Source organism: Hydra viridissima, unplaced genomic scaffold (genome assembly GCF_058129835.1).
Source record: "Hydra viridissima isolate aposymbiotic clone 2 unplaced genomic scaffold, HvirCarnegie_v1 scaffold_10, whole genome shotgun sequence".
Taxonomy (NCBI): Eukaryota; Metazoa; Cnidaria; class Hydrozoa; order Anthoathecata; family Hydridae; genus Hydra; species Hydra viridissima.
Genome location: NW_028324309.1, coordinates 14,552,741 through 14,569,826, shown reverse-complemented (window position 1 = coordinate 14,569,826; position 17,086 = coordinate 14,552,741). Strand labels below are relative to the sequence as shown.

The following is a 17,086-nucleotide window of genomic DNA, read 5'->3' as shown; positions in this document are numbered from 1 at the left end:
GTGGAATCCAAATATATTATTTGTAAATGAAAAACTAGTTCAAATTCATTACATCTTTATTATTTATTGAACATAATACCGTTTATACCGACAGAGACAATTTGAAAATTTTAAGTGACTTTTTAATTGTTTGATCGATTTGATGCTTTTTTTTTTTAAATTATGATAACGACGCATTTCCCTAAATAAACAAATAATTGATAAAAATTTTAGCAACAATTTTAAAATAGCCTGTAGAAGTTTTCCCACGCAGAACGTTAGAGATAACAGTTAATTTCTTCCGGAAACTATATTATATTTTGCCACAAAAATGGCAATTGCGTTTTTTACAAACTTCAATCCACACCTTTGTAGTGGATAAAAATTCTGTGCAGCAATGAGAGCAGATTATTGTTTGTAGGAACTAATGCGGTTAAGTTTGACGATCCGTTTTCAAAAGCAAAAAAATCTGACTTTTATAATGGAAGTCTTAAAGTCCTAACCTGATTGACAAACTAAAATCCGAAAACCCAAGAATAACGACGAACTTTTTGCATAAACTTAACGTTGCTTAGTCCAACATCACTCCGGACGTTATTTTAATTCATGTCAACCGCAATCTCTTACATTTTGCTAAAAGGACTACAACTTAGAGCCACCCAACAAACAAAAAGTATTCACTTCAAGTTAAGATCAAAAATTTATTCCTAAGTTACTAAGTAATTGATAAGAAATACATCATCAAAGAAAAATATTTAACATTTGATATATTCATTTTTCAAAATTATTCGTTTTACACATATATAATTTACATCGCTAAAGTCTCCAAAGGAGTCATGAAGCATATATGGCAACATTGATGTAACAAAAAATAAAAAATAAAAAAATTACGCTCAAAATTAGGCTGACAATCTTACAGATTTTTTGAACATCATAACCGCAATGGAAATTCCCACTCAGCACAATCCATAATATTAATTTAATAATATTACATTATGAACACTCTATCCATAATAGTAGCTAATTCATGGTTAATTCAGAGTATTTGAAAGGTATTATAAAAAATATTAAAAAGTTAAAATTGATCAACTAGAAGATTTGTAAGGATATCAGCTACACCATCACGAGAGGATCGTATAGTTATTCGGTACATCTAAACATCAATTTTATACTTGGCTCAAAAGAAATGCAATTTAATGAAAAAAAAAAAAGAAAATATTTGAAGTTATATTTGTAGTCTCACCTTCGCCTGAATATTTGGTTCTAAACGTAATAAATAACCAATCTGTGCGTTCCTAGTGTTCAATATTCCGGCCGTAACAAAGTTGTCTGGATTAGGATCAACCCCCTCCAGCAGTCCCATATTACACCCCAGAAGCTGAAACATTTTAAAACAAAAATTTATCTATGCAGTGACTAAAAAACGATTTGTTAATTGAAAATCTACCACAAAATACCTTTAACTTTGAGGATTCTGTATCGATAGGATAGTTTGCACTAAAGACCTTTTGACTTTCTTGCCCAGGGCTAAATACCATAAATACCAAAGATCATAATACTAAATCATCTTCGTCTTAGTGGCAGCATTATAAGAACCCCCAAAAGCAACTGAATGAGTATAAACTAGTTATAGAAAATACCTGGACAGACTTTTCCATCTCGTAAAGAAATCAGCAACTGACATCTCCGCAGGAGTAGAGAACTTTATTAAGAAAACTGGCAGTTTAACTTGAAGCAGCTCTGGGTGACCGTTAATACTGTAAACGAAAGAACTCGATAATAATACAGAGAAAAAAAAATTAAAGTAAAGCATTCAGGCGATACAAATATGCGTCCTTACACAAATGAAAAGTCGAGAGTCGGGACACACGAGAAATCTTGTATAACTTCGATTTTTATCACTTGCTGAATTTGTGCTCCACCGTCAATCACGTTACTTATTGGCTGCAACTCAATTATTAAACCTAATAAAACGACTCAAGGAAAATTAAATTGTGTAATGCTACAAAGATTTATTAAAAAATTAAAATAAGATGCGAAATAAATATATTTAGCTTGTGCATATTTACTTTAACTTGTAAAATTTTTGTACCGAGCGCTACTTTAACTTGTAAAATTTTTGTACCAACATGCTATTTTACAGAACAATTGCAATATCTTAAAAACATTTATCAATGAGGATGACTTTTTTAACATTCTTGTAAAAATATTGCTTTCAGATAAAACCACAAATATATTACATTCCATATATATATATATATATATATATATATATATATATATATATATATATATATATATATATATATATATATATATATGCATAAAAAAGATACGTTCCTTTTGTTCTTCCATATTAACTTTAGCACTAAAGTTGGTCATTGGGAAAGAAGTCTTGTTGCCATAAAATACACTTAGACGCCCTTAAAATACAAACTTTGTTAATAAATTCTATGAACCATTATTCTTATTGCTTATCCTTACAAACATAAAAAGAGGTAATCCTCCTCCTTATTGTCATTGTAATCATCTTCATCATCATCATCATCATCAAAAACAATAGAAAAAATAGTGGTTGTATATATATGTACAACTTACCAACATTTAACCGATATTCTGACTTAACACCAACTTGCAAGATATCATTTTCAAACAAAATCCCATTATTTTTGCAAACAAATCTGTTAACAAAATGTTATTTATATTTATAATATAAACAAAATAACCAAAGTAACTTTTTTTCAAAAGTCCACCTAAAATTTTGTTTCGATGTTTGAATTTAAGGGGTTAAAATCAACACAAGATTTTTTTATTTTTTAAAAAAATAAAACTTAAATGAGATTTTTTTTTACCTTTACACATTTTCATTAGTTTTTACGCATTTTCATTAGTTTTTACACATTTTCATTAGCTTTTTACACATTTTCATTAGCTTTTTATTGCAAAATGGAAAGAGTTTGGTGAACACAATTCTGGAAATTTACATCAGACTAGCAAAACTTTATCTAACTAAATTTTAAGCGATCAAAGGTACATTTATAACAGCTAAATTTGATTGTGGGAAATTAAAAGCAACAATTTCTTAAGTAGCCTATTTCAAAAGAGATTAGCAGAGAATAGTAGAGAATGTTAATTTAAAAAAAGTTAAAACAACTTTAACTGCAGGCAAGAACTACAAAAAAAAAATTTTTCTTTTTTTTTTCAATTTAAAATTATTTTTAAAAAAGATATTAAAATTCTTAAAACATACTTGTCTAAATTATTTGTAATTGGTGATGTGGAAGGGAAGCTTAAAGATACTTCATGATTAGGATCAGAAATATCCAATAGTGTAGCAGTTGATGATGGGGATACTGCTGATAATCTACTGATAGTACCTATTTATGTATAAAAAAAAAAAAAAAAAAAAAAAAAAAAAAAAAATTAAAAAACTGAGCAAAAAGATAATGACAAATTTGGTAAAAAGTAGAAAGATTCTTGTAAAAACAAAAACCAACCAAGTAATAATAATGATCCTTACTCTGAGGAGGTGTAATTGACATTGTTACTGGTGGAGGTTCTGAGACCTACAGAAAATATTAAGATTAAACATAAAAAAAAACAGAATAATCAAAAACTTAAAAGATAAACTGCGCTAATTGAAAAAAAAAGCCAAGAAATATATATTAGTAATTAATAATTAAACTTAATGCCATCGAATGATTTGCTGTAGTTGTTAAAGGTTGCTCAATATCTTCTTTTTCAACACCACCCTTCTTCTTTTTCAATTTTGCTAATAGAGATGATTCACGTTCTGGAAAAGGAGGCATCTCCTCAAGTACTAAAAGAAAATATAATTAAAGCAAAAGGATTGAAACCAACGATACAACAAGCAGCATAAAATGATCAAATTTTATTATTACAATTTATCAACTTCTGATGAAACTTTAAAAGATTTAAACTGATTTACTTTTAAAGTAACATGTCAAAAAAGTTATTACATAACTATAAACAAGCCTAGTAATACTTTTTTAAATATAAGTTTATAAAACTGGAGAGCACCTGTAATAATAACTGAGTCATATTTAGAAAGATATTTAAGCAATGACTAAAAACACAATTATTTTTAGCCCTATAAAGATGGGGATTGTTTTATGAAATTAAAAATCTTAAAATTTAAACAAAAAAGAGTTTGCCTCAGTTATATTTTAATTTAGTCATTTGATTTTAACTTTTTAAGTTAAACTTTTTAAGCTTTATGTTTTTTTTTTTTGTTTTTTTTTTAATTGTTTAAGTTATTAAAATTTTTTGTCAAGATATTCTGAGACAAAAACTTTAATCTATAGAGCATTAGTAGCAGATTAACTCTAAACTATGAAATGTAAACTGGGTTTATGATTAAATTTCACACTAAAATCTTTATCCGTGCTTAGTTTAATATAAAAAAAAAAGTTGACATAAAATGAAGCTTACCTGTTGCTAAAACATCCTGTGATGCAATACTACTTAGCTGCAAGTATTCTACTGCTCGCTGTTGGAGCTCAGTGTCTGCATTGCACACATTAACATTAGAACCCAATACCTAAAAACAGATGTTGAACAATTTTTTGTCATAATCATACTACAATATGAAATAGACAAACTTACAAGTCAAACTTGATGTTGCACCCTTATTTTAGAAATATATTTACATCTGTAATTTTAAAGATTTAGCCACAATTATTTCTTAAGACTAAGGAAATATTATGTGTTGAAATTTTGTGAACACAAAAATGTGCAGTTGTGTGGAAAAACTTAAAGTGATACCAAAGCATGAAAACAAAAGAGGCTTGATTTGTAGATTCTAAAAGAGTATAAATAATTTTTATTTCATAAAAAAAATCTTTTGCGTTTTAAAGATACACAATACTCAAGGTAAGTATTTAAGTCCAAAATTTGAAAGTATAAAACTTGTTTGTATTTTTAATGATGGTCTTCAAAAATTATGACACCACAAACGAATATTATAACATCCCATTGTCATATTGTAAACTTTATTTTCTTTAAGAAGGAACATGATCTAAAACTTTTTCAACTTTCTCTCATTGTTTTGAGTTTTGATGGAACTTACGATAAAAATATCACATCAAATATACTATACAAAAACTTATATGAAAAAATAAATACTTCTTGAATAGTTGCTTTAATCTCAGGAAACAAATTGATAAGCTTAATGTAGGCTGACAAAAGCAGTGCTTTAGTTGACACAGATGAAAGGGGGAACTTGCGATGAAGTAGTTGAAACTGAACAATTGGACTTAAAAATAAGCAAAAAAAAGTTTAATGAGAAAACAAGGTCTATAATCATTAAAAAAGAGAAAACATAAAAATGCAACTAAAAAAAGATTTCCATTTTCAATAAGTATTTTACAAAGAAAAATTAATGCTAAAAAAAATGGATAATAGACAAAGATTGACAAGCAAAAACCAACTTATTACAATAGTAATTTTTTAAAAAACTTATTTATATGCTTATTTATAAGTAGAAGCACATCTTGTATTTGACTTTATTTTTTTGTATTGCAACAATATAAAACTATCAGTGACTGGTTTATTAGCATTTAAATTTATAACAACAAATAAATTATAAACATTTAAAAACAAGATTAAAAAAAAAAAAAGTTAAATTTTTAACTAACGATGATCTAGGATCGCCTGCTATTAAGTTTCCAAATTCTCCTAATATATAACCTCCCACTTTTATCATATTTTCATGACAGTCTTGTGCTTGAATTGCTTCAAAAACAGTTTTGGCAGCATAACCTTGGATATCATCACGATTTATAATGACTTGTATTACACGATACCAAACCTTTACAAAAACACCAATTCCAAAAAATTTGCAAATCATTTATGAAAGATATAAAAGTTAAGTTAATGTTATAGCAAAATATAGAAAGAATAAATAGTACAAACCTCCTCTCCCACAAAATCACCTCCAATACGGATTAGCTCTAATATTGTGTCAACATACCATGAATAATCAGTTGCATACTTCTCAGCAAGGATAGCAATTTTTAAAACCTGTAAAGCATTATATTAAAAAAGATGTAATCATAAATTGGATAGAACCTTAAGACTAACTTTTTACATCTGAAGAAGACAGCTTTGTAAACAACATCAATCTTACCAACTCTTCACGAATGGAAAAATCAGCTTGTTTTAAGTAGGTTAACATTTCAGAAACAACTTCAGATGCATTACTGCTGTCGCACATTACATATAACAGATCAACAGCTCTCTGACGAACACTTACATCACGCTCAGTCTAAAGAAAAAAAATAGATATACTTTGAATAACTTCTTTCTTCTTTGAAAAAGCTATAAATGAGTTACAAGATAATTAAGATCGAATTATTTCACTAAGTGCTTTAAATTGAACTGAATAAAATACATTTACCCTTTGTTCTACATACAATTAAGTGTGATGTAGAGGAGAAAATTGAAAATCAGAAAATGAGTTTAGTAAGCAAAATATATTATCAAATTCAGAAAATGGCAAAAAAAAATTGCATAATTAGTTATAGATTGATTAAAACCTGTCTTCCATTTTATAGGAAATTTATTTTCAAAAATGTTAAATTTACACCTTTAGTGCAGTTATAACTGTTTCTTGATGTTTCCTTACTGCTTCTGCAGAAGACTCAGAGTTTGCCATGGTGCATAAACTTTCTAATGCAAGATATCTATAGACAATGAAACATTTTATTAATGAGAATAAAAAACGAATTTGAATATGCGTGTGTGCGTGTATTTGGTGCAATAAACTAAGATAAGAGATTATTTTCAGGCTAATAATGATTATCAGAATTTATTATTGAATGTATAGAAAATGATTAAATAATGGCCAAAATATGATGTAAATTATATCAATATCATCAAAATGTCATATACAACATTAACCCCCTAAAATGTTTTTCCTTTTTTACACCGACTTAAAATGTTATTACTATTCTAGTAACTTTCATTTTGAAAAAAAAAACAAGAATTCTATATAGGTCAATTACTTTCATAAATGTTTGTGCAGAAACAACCTTGGTGCAAAAGTTTTTGTTTTTTTTTAAACAATAACAAAGATTTTAGGATGTTGCAAACTCTAGTAAAGCAAAAAATTGAATTTTAAAGTTCCAGCTATAAAAAAAAAAATAATAACTTTTAATTTAACCTGAGTAAAAATAAATGAATGTAATTAGATAAATGCAATCAAATGAAAATATTTAGATGAATATAAGACATATGACCATTAAAATTATATTCTTTCTTTTTTCAAGAGTACAAAACAAATATATATTTAGTTTTTTTGTGGTCAACAACTTGATTCTTTAAAGTCATGTTTTCAGTAGCTGCCATGTTTTCAGTAGCTACCATGCTGAACTTTTCTATTCTCTTCACCAACCTTTTCATTCTATTTTTATATCTTTTGTATGAATAGTTATATCAACATCTTCTGAATAAATTATATAATGTAATACTATGGTATATACTTCTATACTATAGTAGGTAAAGTGGCAAATATAGGCTTTTTCAATAAAGTTGTTAACAGAGATTTATACTTATTAAAAAAGTTACTCTAACTGCTCAACTCACAAAATTAGAACTGGAAAGTGTGAACATTACATAATTCATGTTTAAACTTTACTATATTTGCATGCTAACATTAACTTAAAAAAAAGGTATATATTAAGTGGAATTACTAAAAAAATTACTGTAAATAAGCTACATGCCATAGCAAAGTATATTTCAAGCCTTCAAAAATACAAGTACCTTAAATTAGTCTCACGATGTGTTAAGTACAATCCGAGCTGGTTGCATGCTCTGATTAATAAATGTTGGTCACTAAATAATTTAAAAGGAAATTTTGGTTAACACAGTTAATGCAATTATACTCATGTTAAAAAAAACAAATGAATACCTGTCCAAGTGAATAATAAGGTTGATAGCTTCAAACAAAATAGCGTTCTTTGAATTTGGATGTTGAACTTTTTTAGACTTTGGTGGCTCCTGAAAAAACAAGACATAAAGTCATATAAACCAATGCTAAAGATAGACAATAGATTTTGTACTTTATTAAATAAAAATACTTTATTAACTATTAGTGAGAAAAATTAAAAAAATAAGTGTTAGTAATTTAAATATAAATTTTTCTCAATATTGCTTAAAAAATTATTTTTCAAAAACAAAACCACAAAAGATTGCAAAATACTCACTTGAGCTTTATTTAAAATTGTCTCTAGACAATCGGTGAGTTTTCCTAACTGCGTAGCATCATCTAAAATAAAATATCACAAAATTAATGTTGAAAAAGTGAGTGATGTTGCAAATTTTTATGCTATATTTTTATTTGGATAAATTTAAAAGTCTAAGTGATAACTTAAGTTTAAAGTGATACAGGGTGATTCAGGTAAATTTATACCAGCTAATATGTTAACCACAAGAAAATGACAAGAAACAAAAATCTATTAATAATAAAAGATTTCTGCATAATGCATGGATAATTTACAGAAAATTTTCAATCAAAACACCTTTCTCTTTAATCAATAAAGTCAGGCTTTTTGAAAATGAGCCTACATTGACATTTTGATCAAGGTTTTGCCACGCATATAGCAGTCTTTAATAGCTCACTGATAGATAGTTTTTGAAGCACACAATCTGCTCTGACCAAATCACAATAGAAAAAAATCACTAAGGCTGTTGTCTGGAAACACAGCTTGCCACTTTTCCTTAGGAATCAAATCATGGAAATTTTCCCTGCAGAGAGCCTGGGTACTCCTTGCAGTATTCCTGGTTGCACCATCCTGCTGGAAGAAATATGGTTCACCTCCAAATGTTGCTTTTGCTTTAAGCAGGACTATAATACAACTCCCAAACACACAGTGGTTTTGGGAGTTAAATTATTCCTCAACCATAAAAAGCTTCTATCTCTAATAATGATATTCTTCTGATTGAATCTTGTGTGTCAATAAAGCTTATTCTTTTGACATTTGAATGCATTTTTAATGAGATGAATGGTAGTTAGTGACAAATTATGATTATGGGCTAGTATTTATCTGAAATAAGTTGGATTTCAACAAATTTTCTCCCTAATCAACTTAGATTCATTCTTTTAAGTTTCTGATATAGAAGTTCCCCTCTATATTCTTTCGATAGATCCAGTCTAGAGGAACCTATCTTTCGATAGATACAGTCTAGTAGAATCTGTGGTAATCTGTGGTAGGCTGTACACAGTCTTGTGTGTGTTTTTTTGTGAGCCCAAGCTTCTGTATAACAGTTGAAGGTTGATCTCCTTGTTAAAACAAAGCAACAATTGTGATACAACAGTCACTCTAATTCATCCCTGCAGTCTGAGGAAAAGAGAATAAAGAAAATATGGCTGCAAATAATCAATTTATCTTTAACAGACATTTAAATCATTATATAAAAGCAATTGGTACATATGCAGTACCTATAAATAACATCTTAGGCTGGTGTAAATTAAACTGAACCAACTTGTAAAAGTAAAATGTCAGTGCAGAGATTAGATAACACTAGATGGTTTTAGGTCAGCAGTCAGAAAGGCGCAAGTAGCACATTGCCAAGAAAAAAATCCACATCAAAGATGCTGGATGGAAAACAAATATATAAAACATAAAACTAAAATGTTTACCAGGAGCTGGGTAAACTTGGAGTAATCTTAACAATTTAACAGTAAGCCATGGAGCAGGTACAAAATAATATGTATAGTCTTTCAAATCATTAGAAGTAACAATCTAAAAATGTATAAAAAAAAAATAATAATAAGATAAATTAAAAAGATCAATAAGTAATCTTTTTACACCTTAAAATATGGAAAATCCAGATTTTATAGCAAAAACAATTATCGCTTATGAAATACAGTATAGCTACTTAAGATATTTGATACTGCCAACTACCAAAATACTTAGATTCTGCAGAACAGCCTAAAATTTAACTCAAAATTGTTGGTGGTTAGCCTCTGAATATAATCAATCGTTGCCCATCAATAATTTTTTTCAATTAAACAATTATATATAATTTTGTGATATTAATATGAAAGCACATAAATGTTCATAATGGTGTTAATAAATAATATAGGTGTTAATGGATACATGATAACTATCATCAATGCACCTGATTGGATAGTAATTAAAGGTTACACAATGTATTATTTAATTATTTTTACATTAACATTTTTTTAATTTATCATGTTTTACATTTAAAAACTACTCTATTATAACTAGAATGGAAAGACATTAAAATCAAATTAATATTTCATGTGGTGAAGTGTATGCTATCATTTAAAATCTGTTTCTGTGATGATGTTTGTAAACAATAATGTTAGTATTTTCATGATAGTATTATCTTTTATTATAATTAGGTACTTGCTTTGAACAAATATTCAAGCTGTGATTTAAATAAAATTGTGTTTTGATTAAATCTATGTAGAATGGCTTAGTAGTAGTAGTATACTCACTGGGTAAAAGAATGAATATACTTATTGAATGGTTTATATTCAAACTAATCTGTTGTAACATTATACTTCATTTAATTTAAAAAAATAGAAACTAAACCAAGTACATTTTAAGAATGCCTAAGTGATTTGATAACTTGGTAATGACAATTTATGTTATTTTCTAATCTTTTTTTACCAACAATAACTGAGATTACTCAGCAATTAAAAATGATCACTGATGAATAACTGAGACCTTTCAGCAATGAAGAATATTTAAAAAATTCTAAAGGATTAAGTAATTGAATATAAAAAACCTTTGACAATCTGTTAATTGCCAAGCTAACACATCCTTTATAGTCATCAGGAGACTTCTGTACTATCTCTAAAATTAGGCTTACAGCTGAAGTAACCACACCCTTAAAAACAAAATTGTTTTCTGTAAAGAAAAACTTATGTAACCAATATATACATTATTCATTATAAAGAAAATTGATTACCACTGCACTTTCAAAAGAAAAAACTTACCAAATTTGCATCATTTATCATTTGACAAATCCTGGAAGCCATTTCTGGAGTACATGGTAGAACAGAAGAATTGATACGAAATAATTTTACTAAACACAAAGCTGCAGATTGTTTCACACTTTCAGTTGTTTCCCTTTGAAATAGAAAATTGCACTCATTTCGTACATTTAAATTATCAAATAGCAATTAGCTATCAGATGACAAATTAGCTATCAGATGATATATAAGCTGATCATAAATTAATCAACTCTCAAATTATACCCTGAAATAAGTATTTTAGGAATATCTTGTCCAACCCCCTCCACCATTTCTTGACTACCAATATTTGCAATACATTGAAGGGCGAGAGAAACAAAGATTGGATTACTGCTATTTAAGTCATTCTTTATATTTTGGATGATTAGTTTAATTAATTCACTATTTGCACCAATAAGCACTGAGATAAACAGATAACCCTAGAAATCAACAACAACTAAAACAATAGAAGAAAGTTATAATAATTAACTAGAAACAACTAAAAAAATATTAACATCAAAAAACTAAAAAGAAATTAAAATTAAAATCTCACATCTAATACTGACAACATTTTGAAAACTATTCTCTTTAATTGCAACAGAAATTAAATCATTTTTAAATATGACATAATTATGCTGTTTTTTTTTATATATATGGGTCAGATCATTATATTTCAACCAATTTTAAGAAAACTTTTAGGGGTACCATCTCTGATTTTCCTGGTTTTTACATATCATTATCTACACAATGTAAATAGGTTAAATGTGCAATTTCAGAGTTCCAAGTGCAACGGTTTAGAAATTATAGCCTTACAAACACTCTCAGGTAGCCCCCCTCGGCTCCTCGAATGGTAAAAATAGACAACTTTAAGGCCTTATAACTTTTTTCTAGCTTTCAACAAGTGGCTCATTTTTTCTAGAACTATTTTCTAGATAGTTCTGTCTTAAAAATAATGATTTTCATTAGCTTGTATCATGTTAGAAAAAAACTACAGCCTCCTCAACTTTTGTAAAATTCTGAAAAATGCTAAAAAAAGGCAAAATGAAGTTAACCGTAGTATTTTTCTATTCATCAACAAGTCCTTACATGTTAGTTTTCTGATTAGCTACAATTGTCTGCAACAAGTGGGCAAAATATAAGCAGCTTGTTACACTTTAGAAATCAGTTTTTATCTAAAAATATATAGTCCACTTTACTAAAAAGTCCCATTTTCAGCCATTTGGGGATAGCTCGTTAATTTTTCTAACACTTTGTATTGATCTGATATTAACAGCAATTAAGGCCATTAGATCTAACTATATAAAAATGTAAACATCACAAACTTGTCATGTTCACAACAAAAATGGCAGCATTTTTTAATAACCCTATTTTTCAATTATCAGGGTTGAATAGCGTTTTTGGAAACCAGTGCCCCTTCAACCTGCCTCCCGGCCCATGTGAGAGATGTAACCCACTGTCTGTTATTTGTTTTAAAAAATTCTATATAATTGTTATAAAAAACATTTCTAGCCCAACATTGTTATTTATGTCAAAAGCATAGTTATCTTTTTTTCAAAATTCTTGTATACTCCCTTAATAATGGCAATACATAATAATGTAGTTGAAAACAATTATATGTGATAATTCATTTCATCTTTTTTTTAATAAGATAAGAGTAAAACCCTTTAGTGATTTTGAGCTCAGGCTCATGTAATTTGGCAATAATGTCACTAACTGGATACTAATGCATATATGTGGTTGTTGGATACTTGAAATAATTGCCTGCTTTTTGTAAACAGCTAACACAAACTGTGTCACCTTTAAGATCAGTTATCTTACTAGGAAAAAATTCACCAAAATAATTCACTAATACCCAATCAGTAATATTAATATCAGTATTTATCGATTTTTGTGTGTTAACCCAAGTATCTTCCAGCATGTGAAAAGAGTCAAATGTACTGCTCATTGATGTTACATAAGCTTTTATACAGCATGATTGAGGTGAAAAATAATATGAGCAAGTTCCTTTAATAGCAGGAACATTCTCAAATCGTTTAGCAAGCACTTCTTGTGTAATAGCAGCTGTTTCGGCTTCAGAAATGTAGATAAATCTGAAAAAAAGTTAACATAAATCATAATACTTTTTCCAATTACCTATTCTAAACAAACTGAAAACAGTTTGTTTAGAATAGGTAATTGTTATCAAATTTTTTTTTAAATATTCATTTGGGTTCATGTTTTCTTTGAGCTGCTTTGAAAAGCATGTTTGGGATTTGCTGACATAATGATGTTTCGTGAGGTTATATAACTTGTTTGTTAACTCTTCTAAAAACTCATCAGGACTTTTAACTATAGTTTCTAAGGAGCATCTATCAGTTTTCAACCCATTGCTTATAAGTTATTTCATTTGCTGAATCCCCTAACAGTTCATTTAACTTTTTTTCAATTCTCTCTTTTCCAGGACACTTCTCACACTCATGAAACATACATGGTTTATTTTCTATTGAACATACAGCTAAGGTCATTAGATCTTTTGACTTTAATTCTTTTTTTAATAATTTAACCATAAGATTTGGATTTTGATGGTCAATACAAACACAGACTGTGTGCGTGCCAGATTTTCCTGCAACAATACAATGTTGTGGCCTTAAAAGAGCAAATGATGTCAGTCCCACCTTTACTATACCATTGGATTTTGATTCTTCTAACCAATTCTGGTAAAGTTCTGAAAGATTGCATAGTATGAGTCGCTTTTGAATGTGCTGTCTACCATCGACTGACTTTATGCTAATGCAATTCTTTGCTCCTGGCAATAACCTGCTGTTACTATCATCCTCATAAAAGTTGACAATTTGATTTACAACTTTAGTAGTCAATTTTTTATGATTTTTTATGTCTGTTGATCTCTCACCAAGGATTCCTTTAACATCCTGCAAAGCTCTTGCTTGCTTCACCATATATTGTGTTGTTTTAAATTCATTTGTTTCCTGAATAGTCCAATGGACTGGAACTAAAGTGAGCAATTTTATTTTTTGTGAAATGTTGATCTCATTATGAAACTTTTGTTTAAGCTGTTCTACAATGAAATCTAAAGAGGAACTTTTGAGCATACTAATTTGTAGTTCATCTTGTTCAGATGCATTTAAAGATTCATTTAGCAACTTAACTTTCTTTTTTATTTTATTGTCTATTTGTAGCATTCTCATGCTGGATGATCTTTTAATAGGAGACACACCAAATTTAATAAGACAAGGATTTATAGTATCAATTTGGATGACAGAGTTATCAGGTGATATATAATCTGGGTCATGTCTCTTGTCAACTTCTTCAACACTCTTGATTTTTCTTACACAACCAAAACATATCTTTTTCCCAGGAATTAAATTAGAATTCAGTTGATTATGTTCCAGAGTGACGGTTGTCAAGTTTCCTTTAACAATCTTTGAATGAATTGAGAAAGGGTCACAACATGATTTATGGTATGTTAAATAGTAATTAATAAATTGTAGCCTGTGGTGAGTGCAAATTGGATGCAGATAAATATTTTTTATTCCAGTTCTTAAGGTCAGCAAGTATGTATCTTGATTTAATATTTCTGAAATTTCAGACTGAGTGCAGTATGTATTTTTATGACAATCTAACTTTAGCTCAATACCAATAGAACAAGTATTCATGTTTATCTAATAAGTTTAATCAAGATGAAATATTATTGAACCTTCTTCTGTATAAATTTAAATGAAGTTATATAGGAGAAGTAGGTTCAATAATGAATTGATTCTACATACATACATACATACATACATACATACATACATACATACATACATACATACATACATACATACATACATACATACATAAGATCCAACAATTAATAACAAAGTTTATAAAACAGAAAAATATCAAGGTAAGTAATTTTGAGTTATAAATGATTATATATTTACATTTGCAAAAGGGTATATTATATAGAATCATTGGATTTTTAGATAAATAGTTAAAATTAACTAATAAAATTGAAACTCATACTTTGTAAAAAAAATTTATTTATTTAAACAAAACATCAAATCAATATTATAATGGCTTGATTAGTCTTGTTCTGCTTCTTATTGTCAGTAATGTATGAACCCACTGTCCTACTTTTGCCTTAAGTTATTAGCAATTCAATCAACTGTAAAAAAATCAACATAATAAAGATTAAATTGCAATTTTATGATTAACTAAATTTTTTGTTGAGTATCACCTTTGAACAATAATGCAGGCTCTATATAGTTATTACCCCTTTAGTTGTGCTCCTATCCAGTATAAAGTCCAGATTAGGAAGAAAGTAACCAACCATATCTTTTTTTTTTAGGAAATGACTTATGATAGGTTATATCTCTCATGGGCCAGGAGGCAAGTTGAAAGGGCACTGGTTTCCAAAAAGGCTATTCAACCCTGATAATTGAAAAATAGGGCTATTAAAAAATGCTGCCATTTTTGTTGTGAACATGACAAGTTTGTGATGTTTACATTTTTAGCATTTTTCAGAATTTTACAAAAGTTGAGGAGGCTGTAGTTTTTTTCTAACATGATACAAGCTAATGAAAATCATTATTTTTAAGACAGAACTATCTAGAAAATAGTTCTAGAAAAAATGAGCCACTTGTTGAAAGCTAGAAAAAAGTTATAAGGCCTTAAAGTTGTCTATTTTTACCATTCGAGGAGCCGAGGGGGGCTACCTGAGAGTGTTTGTAAGGCTATAATTTCTAAACCGTTGCACTTGGAACTCTGAAATTGCACATTTAACCTATTTACATTGTGTAGATAATGATATGTAAAAACCAGGAAAATCACCCATATATGACACAATTTCTTCACTTTTCACTCTTGTTGACAATATTCCAGTCACTATATATGTCATCTTTCTGCTTCCATAATTTTCCTTACATATTTTCTGTATGACAAAGTTTTGAAATCTAAATCTTTATATTTAAGGATTAAATAACTGCTAAAAATGTTTCAGTCGCAAAAAATGAATTTCTAAATGCTCACTATTTGTTTCTCTGAATACTTGTTGGAAGAAAGAAGATTGACAGCTTCCATATGACCAAAATCAATGTCATTTCCCAGCAGAAAAATAAACAGCAGTTTACAGACATACTTCTTTTTCTGGTACCCATCCATTTGTTTGTCTCCTACATAGAGCAAAACTTTATTTAAAAGTTACTTTAAGGAATACAGAGACTTTACTCTTATAAATATCTGCATATAAATGTCTTATAAATTCCAAATATATAATTTCAAAGTTAAAACTAAAAAATTATGTAACCTTTAAATTTGGACCTAATATTTGCTAACTCTTTGTTTATTCGCTTCATCTCTGCTTCCTTGGATTTACCTGAAAGTAAAAAAACAAGTCTAAATAAATCAAATCTTAAGGAAAGTGTCATTTAATCAGAAATATTTTTTGATAACACAAGCAAGAAAAATGAAAATTCTGAATTCTGCATGAATAACCATTAAAGGCCCATAGGAACCAGGTAGAGTGGGGTGGTAAAACACTTAAAAGCATTAAAATATGGCCACTCATAACTATTAAGATGTAAATATATAAATATGGATAAAAATAAAAACTTTTTTAAGCTTAATATACTATGGCATTTTAAATGAAACAGTTTTAAAAACACTTAAGATAAGAATCTTGATTTTGTTTAATGTAAGGAAGAGAGGAAGGGGAGGGGGTGTGACCAAAAGTCTTAGGATCTTTTAGTTAACTTAAATAACTTCTAAGCGTTAGATCAAAAGATCTAGATATATTTGTTTTATATTTTTAACTTGAATGGGCGAATCACAAGCACAAAAACTCGTACAAAAAACCTTAGGTTTATCAGACATTTTCTGTAAGATTTTAGGAAAGTAAATTTGAAGATATTAACACTTACAAGCTCTAATATCTGAGATAAATACTTGAAGCCCTCTCATTCCTTCACCTTTAACAGCCGGCATTTTGATCTATGGAACAAACCTATGTACAAAATAAATAAGGAATCCTCAAACTTGTGATACAAATACGCACTAATCGGAATTCATCGCCTAATAGATAAACTTATCGCCATTTATAATTGTATATTTGATCACGTGATA

The 17,086-nt window shown here is 28.4% G+C and overlaps 1 protein-coding gene and 1 pseudogene across 2 annotated transcripts; both read right to left on the bottom strand.

The window, feature by feature from the left end:
• Positions 1–660: 660 nt before the first annotated feature.
• On the bottom strand, positions 661–17,085 carry LOC145181609 (AP-2 complex subunit alpha-2-like). 2 transcript variants are annotated; one of them, XM_090100385.1, is made up of 26 exons: positions 16,885–17,085; positions 16,272–16,340; positions 15,995–16,137; positions 11,231–11,424; positions 10,970–11,102; positions 10,759–10,860; positions 9,641–9,743; positions 8,205–8,266; positions 7,910–7,998; positions 7,762–7,833; positions 6,587–6,683; positions 6,128–6,265; positions 5,914–6,021; positions 5,637–5,809; positions 5,125–5,254; positions 4,432–4,540; positions 3,669–3,799; positions 3,500–3,545; positions 3,230–3,356; positions 2,578–2,660; positions 2,316–2,402; positions 1,820–1,943; positions 1,620–1,736; positions 1,437–1,506; positions 1,223–1,357; positions 661–1,132 (listed from the first exon to the last, which is right to left on the bottom strand). In XM_090100385.1, the coding sequence occupies exons 1-26, from the start codon at positions 16,946–16,948 to the stop codon at positions 1,055–1,057; spliced, it is 2,784 nt and encodes a 927-aa protein (XP_089956511.1). In that variant the 5' UTR covers positions 16,949–17,085; the 3' UTR covers positions 661–1,054. The 2 variants fall into 2 exon arrangements, with proteins under 2 accessions (XP_089956511.1, XP_089956512.1); XM_090100386.1 differs by having other exon boundaries at positions 3,672–3,799.
• On the bottom strand, positions 12,482–14,743 carry LOC149883258 (uncharacterized; annotated as a pseudogene).
• Position 17,086: the final 1 nt, after the last annotated feature.

Excerpts from the sequence above, each read along its gene's own strand:
- LOC145181609 (XM_090100385.1), bottom strand. The coding sequence starts at position 16,948 with ATGCCGGCTGTTAAAGGTGAAGGAATGAGAGGGCTTCAAGTATTTATC. Across the intron at positions 16,138-16,271 it reads TATTAGGTCCAAATTTAAAG|GAGACAAACAAATGGATGGG; the intron begins GTTACATAATTT and ends TGCTCTATGTAG. Across the intron at positions 6,266-6,586 it reads CAGTTATAACTGCACTAAAG|ACTGAGCGTGATGTAAGTGT; the intron begins GTGTAAATTTAA and ends TTTTTTCTTTAG.